The 18,638-nt window shown below is 40.8% G+C and overlaps 1 protein-coding gene across 1 annotated transcript; it reads right to left on the bottom strand.

Annotated features, from left to right (window-relative positions):
- Window positions 1–1,526: 1,526 nt before the first annotated feature.
- tgfa (transforming growth factor, alpha) lies at window positions 1,527–16,212 on the bottom strand. The gene is made up of 6 exons (XM_079511122.1): window positions 15,821–16,212; window positions 15,099–15,290; window positions 12,260–12,374; window positions 7,164–7,313; window positions 4,505–4,614; window positions 1,527–3,471 (listed from the first exon to the last, which is right to left on the bottom strand). Exons 1-6 carry the CDS (start codon window positions 15,858–15,860, stop codon window positions 3,464–3,466), a joined length of 615 nt encoding a protein of 204 aa, XP_079367248.1. The 5' UTR covers window positions 15,861–16,212; the 3' UTR covers window positions 1,527–3,463.
- Window positions 16,213–18,638: the final 2,426 nt, after the last annotated feature.

The raw sequence follows: 18,638 nt of genomic DNA, 5'->3' as shown, positions 1-18,638 counted from the left end.
TTAATATGGACTCACTGTATAAGGGAGAACACTTATAACAAGTCTTGGTGTCAATTTTGTCTATCCGTTTCCTTATGTTCTGCTCATGTGATTATGTTTCCTACAGTATATTGTATTGGTATTTACATACCAAAGCTTAGTGTATGTCTTTAGGGAAGCTCACAGAAGAGCTGCTTAATTTAAAGCTGGCTTTAGTAGCTCAGCCAGACTGCTCTGAAGAGCTCCACAGAAATCCAATTGCAAATGTAATGCGATTGGGAAACAAAACAAAGGTCTTCATGAAGCGATCAGAAAGGCAAGAGCATGCAGGAGAAATAAAATACATATATTTAAATAAAAAACTGAATGTGGATCAGTGTAACTAGCTATGTTTTGAAATGACCACAAAGGTTTTGATCTCCCAGATAAGAGTGCTACAGGGACGACACTTTTTAGGCCGAACCTGGAAGTATGGTCACCCTGGGATGTAACAAAATATTTACAGTGCAATTAAGATTTGACATAAGTGTTTTTGAACACTTATAGCGCCAAAACTGTATGGTTGTGATATTTATGGGCGTGATCTAATGTTGTAGAATGAAACATGCATCTCTTAAGTAACAGACATTATTTAGGCTACTACCCAAATATAGAACAAACATGGGAAAATTCTCATTCTACTACTCTTCCACCAAAATGTGGAATGCAGTGGTGTAAAAAGTACCTCAATGGTTTACTTAAATATAAAACTACTCCATCACAGTAGAAGTCCAGAATTCAAAATGCAGTTGTACAAAAGTATTGGAATCAAAATGTACTAAACTACCAAAAGTAAAAGTATTCATTATACATTTCAAGTTTTCAAATGTATTAACAATTCTGAAAATAGCAGATCTACAAGCTCACAATGCGTCACATCACGAGTCACGACACATTGTGAGCTTTTAGATCGGCTATTTTCAAATTGCCGAAATGTAAAGGCTGAAGTGGTTAATGTATGTTTTGTAATAATAATAATATAAATCTACATAGTAACTAAAGTCTTCAAATAAATGAAGTGGAGTAAAAGTACAAATTTACTCAAATACTTGAGTAAAGTACAAATACCTCAAAATTGTACTTAAGTAAATGTATTTAGTTACTTTCCACCACTGGTGGAATGCCACGACGCCATCCTTTCTTTCAAAACCCCAAAAATCATCTGTCCGGATACCACAAGGGGAGGTAAATGCAAATTCCCATAGCAAGGACGTGTCATTCACTGCTGTTTTTCCATTTTCTCCTTTCTACATAGTGTTTTGTATTTGTTGATGACATGTATTATTGTACTATTTTTTATGCTACGTTAATGAATTCAATACAGAGGACCACAATGTGTTAAGTATTTGTCTGACTGTACCACATGCTGTCAGTCAGGCCAGTCATTTTTCCCATAGATTTAACTTTGATTCTGTGATAATTTATAATTGAATATTTAATTATATGATATACTACATTTAATAAATACCCTTTGTTTAGCCGTTTTCTTTTTTTTCCCACAGAAAAGGTTTTATGGTCATGATTCACCAGGAACCTGGATGGCATGATTCTAGGCTTAAAATGTATATCATATTTTTGTAACTCTCTATGGGAAAAACGAATGGGAGATCTTTCTGTGGAAAAATAAATATTCAGACAAATATTTGCATAGTTAAATCTTCATTGGAAAACAATACAGGAATTGGAAGCCTTCCAATATTGAAAACAATGGATATTTGAATCTGGCTAAGTATCGTAAAACAATGTGAACCATCATCAGTGAAATGCATTGCAGATGGCATGCTCACTGTTGTGTCTCTCATTGACTTTTCCAGAAGACACTGTACATAATGTTTATATATGAAACAGTTCCAGTTTTGAACATTGCAACTGCTCATCAATAATCCAATGTATAACTAGATACTGTAAACAAAAACATGTGTATCCCTTTAGGACACTGTCTTTTGGCATGTAAATAACAAAACATTCAGAACATGTTCAACAGTTACCCCAATCATAACTCTCTCCCCATTTTGGATTTTTTCACAAATACTGTATGCTCCGTCTCTACTCACCCACACAATCTTGCCCCTTCTTACTCCAAAGACAGAATGTGCACTCACGCACACACAAACAAACGTATTACTTTGCATTTCCTCACCAATTCAAGACTCACAAAAGTTTTAGACATCAGAGGCTTCTTTACCGAATTACCGATTAATTTAAAAGCAGAGATTCTGTACAACTACTCTTGTATACTAAAAGCATTTCTTTGTGTCAAATAGTGTGAAGTGTAACAATTCAAATATAGCCATTTCATAACAATACAAGCAGTGATTTAAGAGTATGCATGCATACAGTAAGTGTGTGGAAAAAATACATCTTTTTAGTGCCCTCATTGCTCATTCGAATCGACTACATAATAAGAGCAGATTTGTGAAAATTGACCAAGCCTTAGGAGAATTGCAGTTACAAAATTACAATAGCTACAAACACATCATAAAAGAAAACATTGCGTTGACATCCAAGATACAGTGACACAAATTAAATGGCTTTCAGCTCACAAACCTCTGCGGTAAGAGAAGTCTTGTTCAAGTACAGTGCAGGAATTTTAAAGAATTGCAAAAACTGCCTAATTGCTTGACTAACTTGAAAGTCATCTTTGAATGATCTTTAGAAACCTGTAACCTCATACATACTGTACGTCTTCATTTCGCTTACATATGGCATAGTATATGTTGATGAAAAAGACAGCATAAGCATATGAATCGTTCGTAATCCATAATGGTTCTAAGTCAATCAGTTAACCATTTCCACATTTTGTCAGGTGAAGTGAACTAATCTCCCTTGATTAAAAACAAGACACTAAAACTCTTTCAAAGCAATCGTTTGCCCCACCATATATTCCTGTAAAAATCACTTCAGTGCTTATACAGTTCTGTAAAAGTGAAAAAGATATTTAAAAGACAAAAATGGAAATATTTTCGGTCCTCTGACTCAAGTAAATCAAACATGTTATCTCACATTCCAAAATAAATAAATTCATTCATGTATTAACATCCGTGTTAAGATGCTTAACATTCTTCTTGTTCATCTCTCCCGTTCTCTTTGCCAGCCATAAATAGTCACCATGACTCACTGAGCCCTCCCCGTATAGAATCCGACAGAGGCTTAAGTTATTCCACGGAGCTCGGAAGAGTCTGTGCTCAAAGCAGGTCTTCTTCTATTTCCACAGAGAAACTAGTTCAGTAATAGTCTTCCTAGTTTCTGGGAGTTCAAATTTCGGTGTAAAAATGTCATTGGATAGACAGGCCTACCTGGGCCATGATTACTTACAACCATCCGTCATTGCTTCTGGCCAGCTCTGCATGATCCAAATATCAGAATAAAATCTTTGCTGCCATCCTGAAGGGTTCGAGGACTGATCCATGATGCAAACAGGCACCTGTTCCAAATATGTGTCCTCTCAAACCACTGAAAGTCACAAAACACAAAAACAGTTGTTTAATAAGTGTAAAATAATTGTCATTGTGTAATAAATAGTATTCACTCGTTTAAATTATACAATTAAGAAGAACATCTGCACACCATTTTAAAGATATCTATGACAGATCTATATCTATATCCATCTATGAGGAAACAGTTTATACTACTATTTTAATGACTAAAATAGATTTTCACAGGAAGAAAGGTAAGGTATGATGTCTGAATTCTATCACATTGCTATTTGAATTTCTGAAATGTCAGCTTAAACTGGCTATCAGGTCATCTATGACACATCAACACAAAACTATACAGACTTACAGTATAGTAGCTATCATAAGTTCAGAACCCATAACAGATACAATTAGCAGAGTAAGCAGAGCGTGCCATGAGATGCGTTCATGGCGCAATGCTATTAACCAATGTCTACTACAATTTCTGTTCTAAATGTTTTACACCCTTTATATACAACTTTGAAACGTACATTAGTTACGTCACCAAGTATGGTGGCCCCCTATTAGCCAGTGGAGGACACCAACATACATACCCAGCTGATACATACCCCTTACTGACCTTATACCAATTTTGAAACATACTTTAGTTACGTCATTGAGAATAATGGTCCCTCATTGCCCTACGGAATATACCGACATACATACCAAGCCGATCGCCGTTATTGGTCCCCGATTGGCTGATGGAATACACCAACATACATACCCAGCCAATCGCAGTACTTGCGCGCTCTGCTTGCGCAAGTAACTAAATTAAGCATTAATTTTAAGCATTAGATGGCAATAAACTTATATGAAAGTAAGTACATGAAATGTTAAGATTCATCATGTACGCATGTCACTGCGAGACAATACTACAGTACCAACAGTGTATTGTAGCATATCTCTCCCTCTCTCCTCCCCTCGCCTCCCCCCAAGGGGTGAGACAAAAACATAACTGAAAATCAGTTCTTCTCATTGAATGGTCATACAACAAAGTGTGAATTAGACTCAGGTAGAAAAAAATACTGTACCACTTTCAGAAGGGCAGTAGGATACTCTCCCTTTTTCCATGCTACTGGTCTTATCTGGGACATAGATAAGTACATGTCTCCGTCTGTGACAGTCCTGCCTCCACAAACAACTGGAAGAGAAAGACGTTCAGAACTTCAGACTTAAGGCCAGGCCACACCAATGCAACTCCTTGAAAAAAAACAGGCCAGTCCACACCAATTCAACTCCTGGCAACTGCCATTGGGGATACTTTGTTGCAAGTAGTTGCATGTTGCAAGGAGTTGTGGACTTGCATTTAAAAGGGATAGTTAAGATTTTTTTTAACTTAAGCTGTATGAAATACTTGCCATTAATATAGTGGTTGCAACTGTATTAATTGATTGCCTGAGTCCCGTGGTGGGAGTTCTGCTCTGGTTTTGGTGAAATATTAACATTTTGTGGGGGGCACAGGGGGCCACGCATTAAAATTCACAAAACTAACCAGCTCAGTGGCCTTGTGGTTAGAGTGTCCGCCCTGAGACTGGGAGGTTGGGGTTCAATCACCGGGCGGGTCATACCAAAGACTCTAAAAATGGGACTCAGCCCAGGCTGCGTTCGAATTCATAGGGTTGTTCCCTACTCCCCATATAGGGATCCAGACTTAGTGGACTCTAATAGTTATGATTTACTCCCTATATGGGGAGCACCGAGTCTGACGTCAATATTGGTAGAGGGCTATAAGTCTGTGGGTTCATGTACTTTTTATTTGCATTGTAATCCCCATAGGGATTTTTCAGATCGCCTCATATAAGAACTGTTTGAAAAATAAACAAATCATCCTGGCCGTTTCACTCATATGGATATGAAGAATCAACTGACTACAAGAAACCAGTCAAAACGTTAATGTTACTGCTGCTGAATTAGTACAATTTTCACTAGAAACAGACAAATAAGTGACTGCATGCTGTCGTAAACAATAGAGAGCCACCTAGCACCGGCAGCTAGAGGCGGGATCAAGGCATACACAGTGCTGCCTTGATCCCACCTCTAGCTGCCGCTGATTGGCCAGGCCGTTTGGTGGCCGGAGCATCAAGTCTGCCTGAGAGTTCCCAGATGGGAGCAGGAGGGGGGAACCCAGTGTACTCTCTGCTGCCCCATCTGGCGGAGTCAGGTTAGTAGATTTGCTTCACTGCGGCAATGTAGTGACCATCGGATGGTCCCTACAATTCCCGGTGCATTGTGGGATACTTCAATCCACTACATTAGGGTGCAAAAATGCTCACTACACATTCAGACACTAACAAAATGGCGGAACCCCAAAGTACTGCACTATATGGGGCATAGGGAATGAATTCGGATGCAGCCCCAGTGCCTCCCTGCTTGACACTCAGCATCAAGGGTTGGATTGGTAAGTAGGTAACCTGTGACATATTTCTGCTATGTCCTTTTTTTTCCTATCACATCAATTTTTTTTCGCTGTCATTGTTTCTGGCTTTACTTGTCTTGATGTTGTCCTAAGTGTTGGTTTTTGTATCTGTATGACCACACCGTGGTGTTCACATAAAATAAAAATATTAAAAAAAAATCACGCCCGTGTGAACTGAGTGGTGCAAGGTCTTATATAGCCTGATCAGCTGTGGTCTGACGTAATGTCAGTGACCATAGTAACCATTCTCATTCTTTTGAGACACATACACACACACACACGGGTACTAACAAAGCCAGTTGTTGGAGTGGTTTGCACCACTCAAAAAAAAGGATTGGGGGTAAGTCCCTGCGACATACTAGCGTCATGTCCAGGGGGTGTACTTGTACATGAAGCTTCCCCACGCTACAGAAACAGGAGATAGGCTCCTGCCCTATGGGCCTCATGGCTCGGCAAGGCTACTTACTAATTCACAAAACTAGCGTCATTTGTATTGTTGACCTAGTTCTACCATATAGTGCAACTTTCCTTCATTTTTGACCCCTCTATCACACAGAACTATGTTATACACTGAGGTTTAATGTTTGTTTTTAGTTCAATGTTTGTTTTAAAAACGCCATTGACAATGAAGGGAAAAATGTACGTCATCTTGTCCCTAACAAACATTAAATGCCTAATACAATAAAGATAATTTAATGTTTGTTTTGTCACAGTTTGTTTTACATCACCATTACATCACCTAATCATAGCAACATGAGTTAGACTTTATTATATTAACGCCCCTCACTTCACATGGGTGTGATTTTTTTGTATCCATATCACTACGCCCAAAAAATAGTTCCATGTGAGAGGGGTCAAAGTTGAACGAAAGTTACGCTAATATTTTAGAAATAGGTCAACAATACAAATTACGCTAGTTTTGTGGATGAATACATTTTTAATGCATGGCACCAGTGCCCCCCACAAAATGACCAGAACTACTTAATATTTACCAAAACCAGAGCAGAACTCCCACCACGGGACTCGGGCAATCAATTAATACAGTTGCAACCACTATATTAATGGCATTTCATACAACTTAAGCTCAAAAATGTTGAACTATCCCTGTATTGCTTCATGTTCTTCATCAGGTTATGGAAAGCTACTGGTATGGTGGAATACACATTAGGAATCAATGATACTTCAGTTAATTATGGGCCTAATTATAGAAGACAATGGATTCATGACTTAATGTTTATGCATCATAAGATAACAAGGCTATGCATTTTACTTACTGTATAAGTGTACAGAATAGCATCATCAGCACACAACCAATCACACATAGCACCAGTGCAGAGGCAAGTGTATGTGGTCTGTGATTAGTTGCTACTACTGCAAGCAGGTCGGCGTGTTCACACCTCATCCCAACAAAGCCTGGGTGACACCTGCCACATAGAGGAACATAGGACATTCATCAATGGTATCCCGACCTGAAAATGTATTTACTGTTTACTAAATAGCTGGAGACATGGGGATACACTGGGGAACAATTCTTGTATTATTTTGAAAGGTGCTTTATAAATAGAATGTACCTTACTTTTACTTATTTATAGTATCACAAATACCATAGGCCTAGGGCATACATGGGCAATTGGCGCCCCGGGGGCCATATTCACTTAACCCCACCTTCACTTAATGTGGCCCTCAGGTTAATATCTGAATATACTGATATAATATTGGTTTCAGCTGTTACAATTTACAATTTACAATTTAGGCATTTAGCAGACGCTCTTAATCCAGAGTCTTCATTAAGCAATAACAAAAGCATGGCATACATCACATATATAAAAAGTAGTTATCATGAATCATGCGTAAACTAAGAACGTAACAGTGGAGTATCTATGTAAACTATACATACTATACTATATTATATATTATACATGTGTACTATAAAGTGCTATGACTACATAAAATGCAATTCTAGTGCTGTCTACGTAACAAGCTATAAGTCTGTTTAAAATACTATCTAAGTCTACATAAAGTGCTATCTAAGGGGCTAGGCTAGGGCAAGTGCTACGGGCCAATTACAATTCCACAACATGCAAACATGACCCGCTTTAATTACTTCAGTCTAAATAAGTAGCTCAATGCTCAACACAAGTATAGCCTAATTAAAGGCATTTGAAATTACATAAATGTTAATTTTCAGGATTCCAATTAAAAGAAAATCAAAAGTTGCCCACCCCTTGCCTAGGGCATAGACCTATCAGGTACCCAAACTAGCTTTTGAAAGGCAATGTATTTTCACCATAGCTGAAGACAAAGCTTACATAGCTGACATGTCAAAGAATGTACATGCTGCCTGTACATGCGTTCACTGTAGATATATCATATGTTCCATGTTCTGATGGGAAATTACAAACTTCAATGTCTATATTGTTATCATGGTCACAGAAGACAATTTAATGTCACTTCTGACATTTTAATCATGTCAACGCGCCAAGCTATATTGCACTGATTGACTCATTAATACTTGTTGACAGTACAGGTAGTAACAGTACAGTCAAACGTTATTCTAAAAGGAATAAAACAAAAATCCCCTGGGGCTCGATTTCCATTGTAGTTGATTGTACTCAATTCATCATCATAAATCATACAGTAGGATTCCCATGGTGTTTTTGCCATACAATGTGATGCAATGCCACAGCTCATTAGTCATGGTAATGAATTACCGTAATGCTAGTCACCTGCCTTAAAATGACCAGTTTATTACAATTTCCTGTTTGCCACCAGTGATTGAATACTATGAATTAGTTTCGGGATTTTCACACAGACTGTACTGCTCAATGACACAGGAGCAGGCAGATTTATGGCCCAGGCAGTTTCCTATCCCTTGAATAATTCATTCTCCAAATTGTTTGGCCACAGTAAGCCAATGTTCTAAACCCAACACTAACCCTATTAGTATCCACAACTCATGACTGCAATGAACGTTTACCAACAGACTTGACACTGATCTGCTTTTTGGTGCAAATATATCCATAGATGGTGCTATAACAAAGAGTTGTGTTAGCTCAACAAGCCCCATTCCTCCATCTTTAATTGTGCTTTGTCACTTGCATCTTGTATTTGGCCTTTTGCCCCCTGGCAAAAGGCCTGGCACCCTGAAACTCATCACATAGTATGGAATGACAAACTGCACATTTTTGACCATCAGAAAATTACAGGAAGCAGAGCACCTTTCAGATTAAGATTATATTCAATAAGAATAATTACTCTGATAAGTTCCAAATGAAAACCAATTAACATTGCCAGACTCTGACGCCATTTGAGTTAAATTTACCCTCAGTCAACATACAACCATGTACAGATGACTATGCATTATGACTGACTGATTGACGGACTTCCTGTGCCTAGTATTATGCCTTAAGCATTAGTACAACACTGACACATTACCATAGAACCTTTCCTCCTTCCATAGAACCACATAGTAGGCTATAATCTGCTCCACAGCTGAATGATTACAAATCCAGTGTTAATTGTCTCCACCAGGCCGAAGGCATGGGGAGAGTAGCCTGGCTAATAAGCCAGACTCAAATCACACTGTCGTGTGGTATTTGAGTCTGGAGATGCTGTGTATGGATCTTGTTTCCTGGGGGGCGGGTTCAAACATTTTCTCTTTGACGCAATTGGTCAGAGCTACTGTCAGTCAAAGGTCTCAAGCATTGAACGTCACTGTACCAAAGCCCGCCCATACTGCATACCGTGTCCCGATTGGCCACACTAGTTCTCTGGTGTAGGAAATGGGCGTACAATTGAGCCTCTCCAGACCGTAATCCGCCGGCAGGCAATTTTTTTTTTGCCAACGGCTGATTCGGTCTGGCTTATTAGCCAGGCTATGGGGAGAGAGTATGTTTTGCACTCCGTCCGTGTGTGTGTCCGTCCGTGTGTCCGTCCGTGGGTGTGTGTGTGTGTGTGTCCGTCCGTTACCAGCTAATCTCCGGCACCGTTAACCCGGTCGATGCCAAACTTTGCACACACTCCTTAGATGCCAACGATGAACCTCTGCCCCAAATTTTCCAGAACGGCCTGTTATAGCGCCACCAGGAGGCAAACTTTTGATATTACTCCTCCATATTTTGTCCAAAAATCCCGCAAATCGTTACACAGTATCTCTATAGAGCGTCGCAGTCCCGCCTCCTACCCTGGACCAGGAAATGAAACCCAATGCATTATTCTCATAGACATTTCTTAAAGTATTTATTTAAAGACGGTTACGCCGCGGACAAAGCCAACTCGAGTCGTGACAACTCATGACAACACAAACAATATTTTGGACCAAACAAATAATTAGAAAGAAGAAAAAAACGGCAGGTTACAACACTTTTTTTGTTGTTTTTCTTCTTTGTAATTATTTGTTTGGTCCAAAATATTATTTGTGTTGTCATGAGTTGTCACGACTCGAGTTGGCTTTGTCAGCGGCGTAACCGTCTTTAAATAAATACTTTAAGAAATGTCTATGAGAATAATGCATTGGGTTTCATTTCCTGGTCCAGGGTAGGAGGCGGGACTGCGACGCTCTATAGTCATGTGCTGAAGACGGATCTGTCCGATATTTCATTATTCCATCCTAATTGGCTAACATTGGCTTTCAAAGTCTGCAGGATTGGCCCGTTTTGAACAAAAAGTCTCAAATCTTGAACGCAGCGCCACACACACACACACACACACACACACACACACACACACACACACACACACACACACACACACACACACACACACACACACACACACACACACACACACACACACACACACACACACACACACACACACACACACACACACACACACACACACACACACACACACACACACACACACACACACACACACACACACAGTGAGGTCATTCATCTGATACTAAGACATTGTTCCAGCTTTAAGAGGACACTAGCACTGGAAGATATGGATCAACTTTGCTGGGATTGTGAAAAGGGTAAACAAGTTTCGTTCTGTACTAGTATGGAATGATAATAAAACTCCTTGAACTTTGAAGTCAAGTGAGTAATACGTAAGAGAGGAAGGAGCACATCTGTTTGGCCAGAGTAGAAATCTCTAAACTGGGTGACAGAATTTAGGGTAATATGTTAACTCAGGAAGAAGTATCCCAGTTCTTTAACTTCTTAGATTATGTCAGTCCCAATTATAATCATCATTGTCTCCACCAGGCCGAAGCCATTCAACGAAACTGGTCTTTCAGATTTCTCAGACTCCATCCTGATTGGCTAAGATTGGCTTCGTTCGCAGGAGTGCTCAGTTTCAAACAAAATGCTGCAAATCATGAACACATTGTGTGATTTCCGTGAAATTGTGCACCCACATTCCCACTAGGCCGAGGAAGAAATGCCACATGAACATTTTCAACTCAGCCTCATGGTGGCGCTATAACTGGCCGAAAAGTGTTTTTACCTCTAACTGCACGGATCTGTGGATAACTTTGTATGTCAACTCCCTAGAGGCCAAGGAAAAACCTTTTCCTGGAATTTTTCACATCTGCTCTTTATAGCGCCACCAGGAGGCCGACATATGTAAAACACATTTTCTAATATTAATTTTATCCAAATTTCACGCAAATCGGTACACATGCTCTCCATAGTCACATAGACGGGTTTGTTTGATTTCTCATAATCCACCCACATTGGCTACGATTGGCTTCTAAACTTTTCAGGAGTAGCCCGCTTTGTACAAATCGCCACAACTACTAAACGCAGCGTCCGATTGTGGTGAAACTGTGCATGCGTATTCCCACTAGGCTTTGGAAGAAATGCCACTTTTCAAATCAGCCTCATGGTGGCGCTACAACAAGCCAAGCCCCACCCACCCACCCACCCACCCACCCACCCACCCACCCACCCACACACACACACACACACACACACACACACACACACACACACACACACACACACACACACACACACACACACACACACACACACACACACACACACACACACACACACACACGTTTATATTGCTTCTAAACATTTTGCCAAACATCACACTCACATCCTCCTGGTGGAGACACTTTTTCTAGTTTTAGTTGAGTTGTAGGAGGTTTTATACACAGTGTGCATGTTGGTTCTTGTTGTTTATTTTTCAGTTTGTCTCTGCTCCCCAACACGTTTACACACACATTTACACTCAACGCTTTTTGTGTTTTAACCTTTTAACTGTTTCAATGTTCGTGTATAGACTTAGTCTTCAATCAATCGATCAATCACATCTAAATCTTTATATCTTCCTTTGCTATGAAGTTCCAATTCCTGGAGTGAGTGAGTGAGTGAGACAATGTTTACATGTAATTAGTGAATTAAACACTTACACACATGCAGGGGTCTCCTCCTGTATCAAGAAGCGACATGTGCCATGAAAGCAGAAGTGACTGTGGGAGTCTGGGCAGTCATCAAAATGAGAGTGAACCGCTGCAACCACAAATTCTGTGAGGTAAAAACAAGAGAATCATTGTAGATATTTTCACAGACCCACAGGTTAGTCCATGACAGTGTTTTCCTGTCTCTTGCATTTTGGCTTACTAAAATATTAATTTGAAACAAAAATAAATGAAATTGGAGTTAACCACATGAACCCTATAGCATCCCTATTCTGCACAAGTCAACCATTTGGCAAAAATAGTTAAACATTAGGTGAAAATAGGCAAACGTTCGCCAAAAATAGCAGATCTACAATCTTGAGATGTACTGCAGAGATAGATCAGCAGTTTTAACATGCAACATACAATGAAGTACTAAGGCTTGGTGATGATCCCAGCAAAACCTGCGTAGACCATGTGAATTCCGGTTAGGTTCGCTACAATATAGTGGATTTGAATGTTATCAACCCATATCAATCAGTAGGTTACTTATCAAGACAATACACTGACACCACGGCGCGTAAACAGCGCCTCAAACTGTGATTCTGCCCACAAACGGGGGAAGTTGTGATTTGCGCTCGTTCACTGCATTGCAATTTGCGGCATTTTCAAAACAATATTGAGCAGAGTAGCGATTATCAAACGTATTTGCAATGCCATACGTTGAAAGATCTGTTGCCCGTGGACAAGGCACGCTACCTCCGCAAGTTAGATAGCATCGGCATATATGTTTGTCCGTATGTGATTAAGGATTGGACCAAGTTGCATTGGCAGACATAGAAAATTCTTACCCCAGGCTAAAACCGGATGTGACGTTTTTGGGCGTTCCTGTCTAGCGTGGTGTCAGTGTATGCAATGGAGCCAGTAGACTCTACTGGTGCTTTTCAATCACCCCTGACCTGTAGACAATAGACATGTGTCCCAGGAAAGTGTTGTACAAGAGGCTCAACTACCACATAGAGCGTCGCAGTCCCGCCTCCTACCCTGGACCAGGAAATGAAACCCAATGCATTATTCTCATAGACATTTCTTAAAGTATTTATTTAAAGACTGTTACGCCGCGGACAAAGCCAACTCGAGTCGTGACAACTCATGACAACACAAACAATATTTTGGACCAAACAAATAATTACAAAGAAGAAAAACAACAAAAAAAGTGTTGTAACCTGCCGTTTTTTCTTCTTTCTAATTATTTGTTTGGTCCAAAATATTGTTTGTGTTGTCATGAGTTGTCACGACTCGAGTTGGCTTTGTCCGCGGCGTAACCGTCTTTAAATAAATACTTTAAGAAATGTCTATGAGAATAATGCATTGGGTTTTATTTCCTGGTCCAGGGTAGGAGGCGGGACTGCGACGCTCTATAGTGGCTCTGCATAAGAGTCAAGAGCATCAGCTGAACAGACATTTCATGAAACTGACTGAGCACAGTCAAGTGTTGGGATTAATCCTGTATAATGCATTTGGTTTTGTCACGGCATTGTCGTGTTCTCTCTGGAAGACCACAACGTTACATTACAATGTAAAGTAAGAGATCAGGTCAGATGACACATTAAGTTGACAGTAGCAGACCAACCGCAGTTGCCGTAATACCATTACGCAAAGTCACCACCTAATCTCTATTTTGAGCGAGTAAAAACCCCAGAATGATTGTAATGAATGAGCGTAATGTAGTAAATTAAGTAGATAAGTATATAATATAGGTGAACATCATACTTCTAAAAATAGTACAAATCTCCGGAGGCCTGAACTAACATTTACTAAAACCCAAAGCTGACACCCACACCACCAACAGGGTGTAACTGAAGCCTTTTGTTATAATTTAGAGTGGATATATCGCTGGGAGGGACACAGAAAAGTGTTGTATTCAATGACAGAAATATATAATAGCAAATGAAAAAGACCACCAGCCCCATAAAATTCAGGAACAGCACTTCCCTGCAGGAACTGGAGCTCTTTGAGACCAATTTAAACTTTTCTGTGCACCTTAAGCAAGTTTCTCGAGTCCTTTTTCATTATTCAGCTCAGCAAAATGACAGGACTAGAAATGTCTAAATTTAAAAACAAGGCATAGTCATTTCCTTACACATAAGCCGTACAGTTCCTTACACATAAGCCGTACAGTGAGAAACATTCCTACATGACCAATAACAAAAGTCAGTATTTGTTTCCCTAGACAGCCAAAACAAATGTGACAATGTAGCATTCAGGGAGGGAAGGAGGGCAAGCAGCCAGCCAGATTGCTGCATTACAGCTGCCGTCACACACTTCATTCCAACGGTAAATGGGCTTCTGGATTCCAGCCTACATGCATTGTCTCCTTTTGGACTCTGTAAAAGCCCTCTGTTTTCCCTGAGGCATCTGCCAACCAACCAGTCTCTCTTTCCATGTGATTTTGGCAGTCAGACGAGGATAACTTTCAAAAGGAAATTAGCCATTAGGGCATCTCTGCATGGGTTTTGCATGGTGCCTTTGAGATAATGATTGAATATAGCTGTTGCAGCTTGTGGAACTGCTGCTGAGTACAGCTTCTTAGAAAGGATCAATTATCAGCATGTGCCACACTGTCTAATAGCTCTGGGGAAGTGTTAACATTTTTCAAAAGAGACGCTTTTAATTCTCACTTCTCAAATATGGATATAGCTGTCGTGAGAGAGGATAAAAGACCATAACGCTTCTTGATTTTATTGAATGCATTCAATGCTCTATGGGCCCCTCTTTAAAGAAGAGGGGCCGTGTTATTTATGCCCTGAAGCAATATACATTTACAGTACATTGTGCAACACTGACTTACTTTTAACTGGGGGGATTTTAGGGGTGGTAGATATGGTGGTGATGGTGCTGGTGGTAGTGGTAGTTGTCGAGGTGCTCATTGAGGTGTAAGGAGCAATGGTTGAACTGGTAGTAATGGAAGAGGTGGCAGTGATGGCATAACCTGTGTCAATGATGGAATTCCCCTGCCCTGCTCCAAATGTGAAGAGGGAACCTGATGGGGGAAAGCAGGTTGTTTACTACTGAACAATACACACAGCTGACATAAATAGGCTCCTTGCATCAGATTAACCCCAGGTTTAATAATATAAATAATAAAATCTAGTCGACAAGTATTGGAAGACTTGTTACTTTCAGCAAACACCAATCGTCCATATTTTTTATTAAGAATCAAATGGCCTTCAGGAGCATCAACTCAAAGTATCAAGGTCAAGGATCCACATAGAATGAGTCCAACATAGACGGGTGCAGGTATAGGTTGTTGTAACTCACACCACAGATCAAATTAAAAACAAATACAAAATATATATAAATTCATTTTCGCCTACGTAGGCCTACAACAGGAACAAGACGAAGGTGCACTGCAATAAATGAACCTATAGGCTATATTAAAAATAAAGCTACTAAACGAAGCAATACAATAACTAGCCACCCATCCCATGACACATTGTGTCAACATCATCGGTGTTGACACAGGCTATGTTAATATAAGACTATTTATATATTTAAAATTAGGCTACTTACCGGTTATGAGTAAAATAGTATCCCAGAAAATCCGACACATCTTGACGAATTGTAAGCCAACTAATAGAATAGGCTACTTGTAGGCAAAATCTCCGAAATTTGAGAGCCTGTGTTCTTGGAGACAATAAACACCGCGGACGTTAACTACGGCCAACGCCGATCAAAAGGTAAAATGCCATTCTTTAATCTGATCGCAATAGTGGCAATTAAACCAGTGTCAAGTGCAAGCATCTCCTCGCTTGACATGTCTTACAGATGTCATGTAAATGCAACGGTTTTCTTGGCGAAAAACGCTTTTTGTTTTTGGAAGTTATTTATTCCACACGATGAACTTTTTCCTGTTGTCCAATTAGCAGCTCCTAACGTCACACAATACCCAAGCAGCTGACAGAAGCACTGAAGACTAATTAGAGAGAGAAACAGGGGAGAGAGACAGCTGAGAGAGAGAGAGAGAGAGAGAGAGAGAGAGAGAGAGAGAGAGAGAGAGAGAGAGAAGGGGGACGCGCTGGCACGCGCGCACACGCTGGCACACACACAAACACACGCGCACGCACGCATGCACGCTCACACACACACACACACACACACGCACACCATGCACTGTCTGCCACCACCATTCTGTCATAGACCACCCGATGGAAACAAGCCCCTGGGTCTTGTTGTGTTATCCCCATATAATTAGTTATCCATCCCTTCAGCATCTTTGTATAATAATTGTACCAATGTAGCCTTTCTGGTGAAAACTGATAATAAAAGTATTCAATCAATGAATCAAATCAATTATCCATATGTAGTCTGTCTATATTAGTATTGTAGGACGCTTCACCCATTTTCAACCTATCTTAACCTAACCTCACTATTCATTATATGGTAATTCTTTTGTGAATTTTGTCTACTCAGGAGGAGAGCTATATCTGTACGTGGCCAGAGCCATTGAAGGAGAGTTACGACATCTCCGTTCACTTCACGGGGCTCTTCTACATAGACTTGTGAAGAGACAAAGTCCTGGACAGAATGCACAGGACTCAGGCAACAGCCCAGCTTTAATGATCTTAAATCCATTCATTTTAAATCATTTATTTTAGTACAACATACAGTCTATACAGAGACTTAATAGTTGTCACTGTACAATAGACTTTAAAACGGGTTGGCACGTTGCACACATGCCTAAAATTGCTGATATGTGCGCCGCCCTCGTTGAAAACAATGTATTTCAAACTCCAGCTTGTCACACTCTAGGGCTGCATGAACAGCACTCGAGCGCTGTTTTCTGCCCCCTCAATGACGCCACTCTCCTACTAAACCCCATGGCACCGTCATCTCTGCTCACAATCTATCTTATCACTGCTATGCCGATGACACTCAACTGTTTCTATCCTTATTCCCCCCCTCAGGTGGAAGAGTGCATCACTGGTTGACATCTCACAGTGGATGTCTTCTCACCAGTCACCACCTCAAGCTGAGGTCTTCCCAGCTAAGTCCTGACCCATGCAGGCGCAAACTATTTCCATAGACTTGGTAACTTCGGTTCCAACAGCCACAAACCTTGGTGTTGTCCTGGACAGTCAGCTGTCATTCAAAGCACACATGTCAGTGCCAGCGGTCACTCGATCCTGTAGGTTTACACTCTAAAAGGCGACGAATTAGACCCTTCCTCACCCAGGAGTCAGCCCAGCTCCTTATCCAGTCCAGAGTCCAGACATCAGTCATATCAAAACTTGACTATTGTAATTCTCCTTGGTAAATGGTAAATGGTGCGTTTTTATATAGCGCCTTTATCCAAGGCGCTTTACATAGATTGTGCATTACATTCACCCATTCACACACACATTCATACACCGATGGCGGCGGAAGCCATGCAAGGTACCAACCAGCACATCGGGAGCAATTTGGGGTTCAGTGTCTTGCCCAAGGACACTTCGACATGTAGACAGGAGGAGCCGGGATTCGAACCGCCGACCCATGGATCATTGGACGACCTGCTCTACCGACCTGCTCTACCTTCTGAGCCACAGTCGCCCCACTGTACTGGCCTACCGGCATGCATGCGCACTTTAAGCCTCTCCAATTGATCCAGAATGCCACAGCTCGCTTGGTCTAGAACCAGCCAAAATTCTCATGTCACACCCCTTCTCCACTCCCTCCATTGGCTCCCGATCGCTGCCCGAGTACAAAACTCTGATGCTGGCCTTCAAAGCAATAAACCAATATGGCACGGTTGGCACCCCATATCTTGCAAATCTGATTGGACCCTAGTACAGACCCTCCTGCGCGCTCAGATCAGCCAACACAGGGAAGCTGGAAGTACATTCACTAAAAATGCCAGGTCAGCCAGAACAACGCTCCACACGTCCCAAACTCTTCTCCCTTCTGGCTCCAAAACTATGGAATGCACTTCCCATTGCAATCAGAACTGCAGACTCACTCCCAATCCTCCTAAAATATTCCACTGTTAAATGTAAATAGTCTTTAAATGGTAAATGGTAAATTTATATAGCGCCTTTATCCAAGGCGCTTTACATAGATTGTGCATTACATTCACCCATTCACACACACATTCATACACCGATTGTAGCAGAAGCCATGCAAGGTACCAACCAGCACATCGGGAGCAATTTGGGGTTCAGTGTCTTGCCCAAGGACACTTCGACATGTAGACAGGAGGAACCGGGATTCGAACCGCCGACCCATGGATCATTGGACAACCTGCTCTACCTCTTGAGCCACAGTCGCCACAGTCTTTGACTTTACTCTTCACAGAGTTCAAGTAGCAGACACATCTCAACATCCACTGTTCAGAGGAGACTGCTTGACCAAA

This window comes from Electrona antarctica (assembly GCF_951216825.1).
Source record: "Electrona antarctica genome assembly, chromosome: 9".
NCBI classification, from domain to species: domain Eukaryota; kingdom Metazoa; phylum Chordata; class Actinopteri; order Myctophiformes; family Myctophidae; genus Electrona; species Electrona antarctica.
The sequence above is the reverse complement of the archived record's forward strand: the minus strand, read 5'-3'. Positions and strand labels throughout refer to the sequence as shown.

Excerpts from the sequence above, each read along its gene's own strand:
- tgfa (XM_079511122.1), bottom strand. The coding sequence starts at position 15,860 with ATGTGTCGGATTTTCTGGGATACTATTTTACTCATAACCG. Across the intron at positions 7,314-12,259 it reads GAGGAGACCCCTGCATGTGT|GTGTCACCCAGGCTTTGTTG; the intron begins GTAAGTGTTTAA and ends TCTATGTGGCAG. Across the intron at positions 4,615-7,163 it reads CTATTCTGTACACTTATACA|TTGTTTGTGGAGGCAGGACT; the intron begins GTAAGTAAAATG and ends TTTCTCTTCCAG.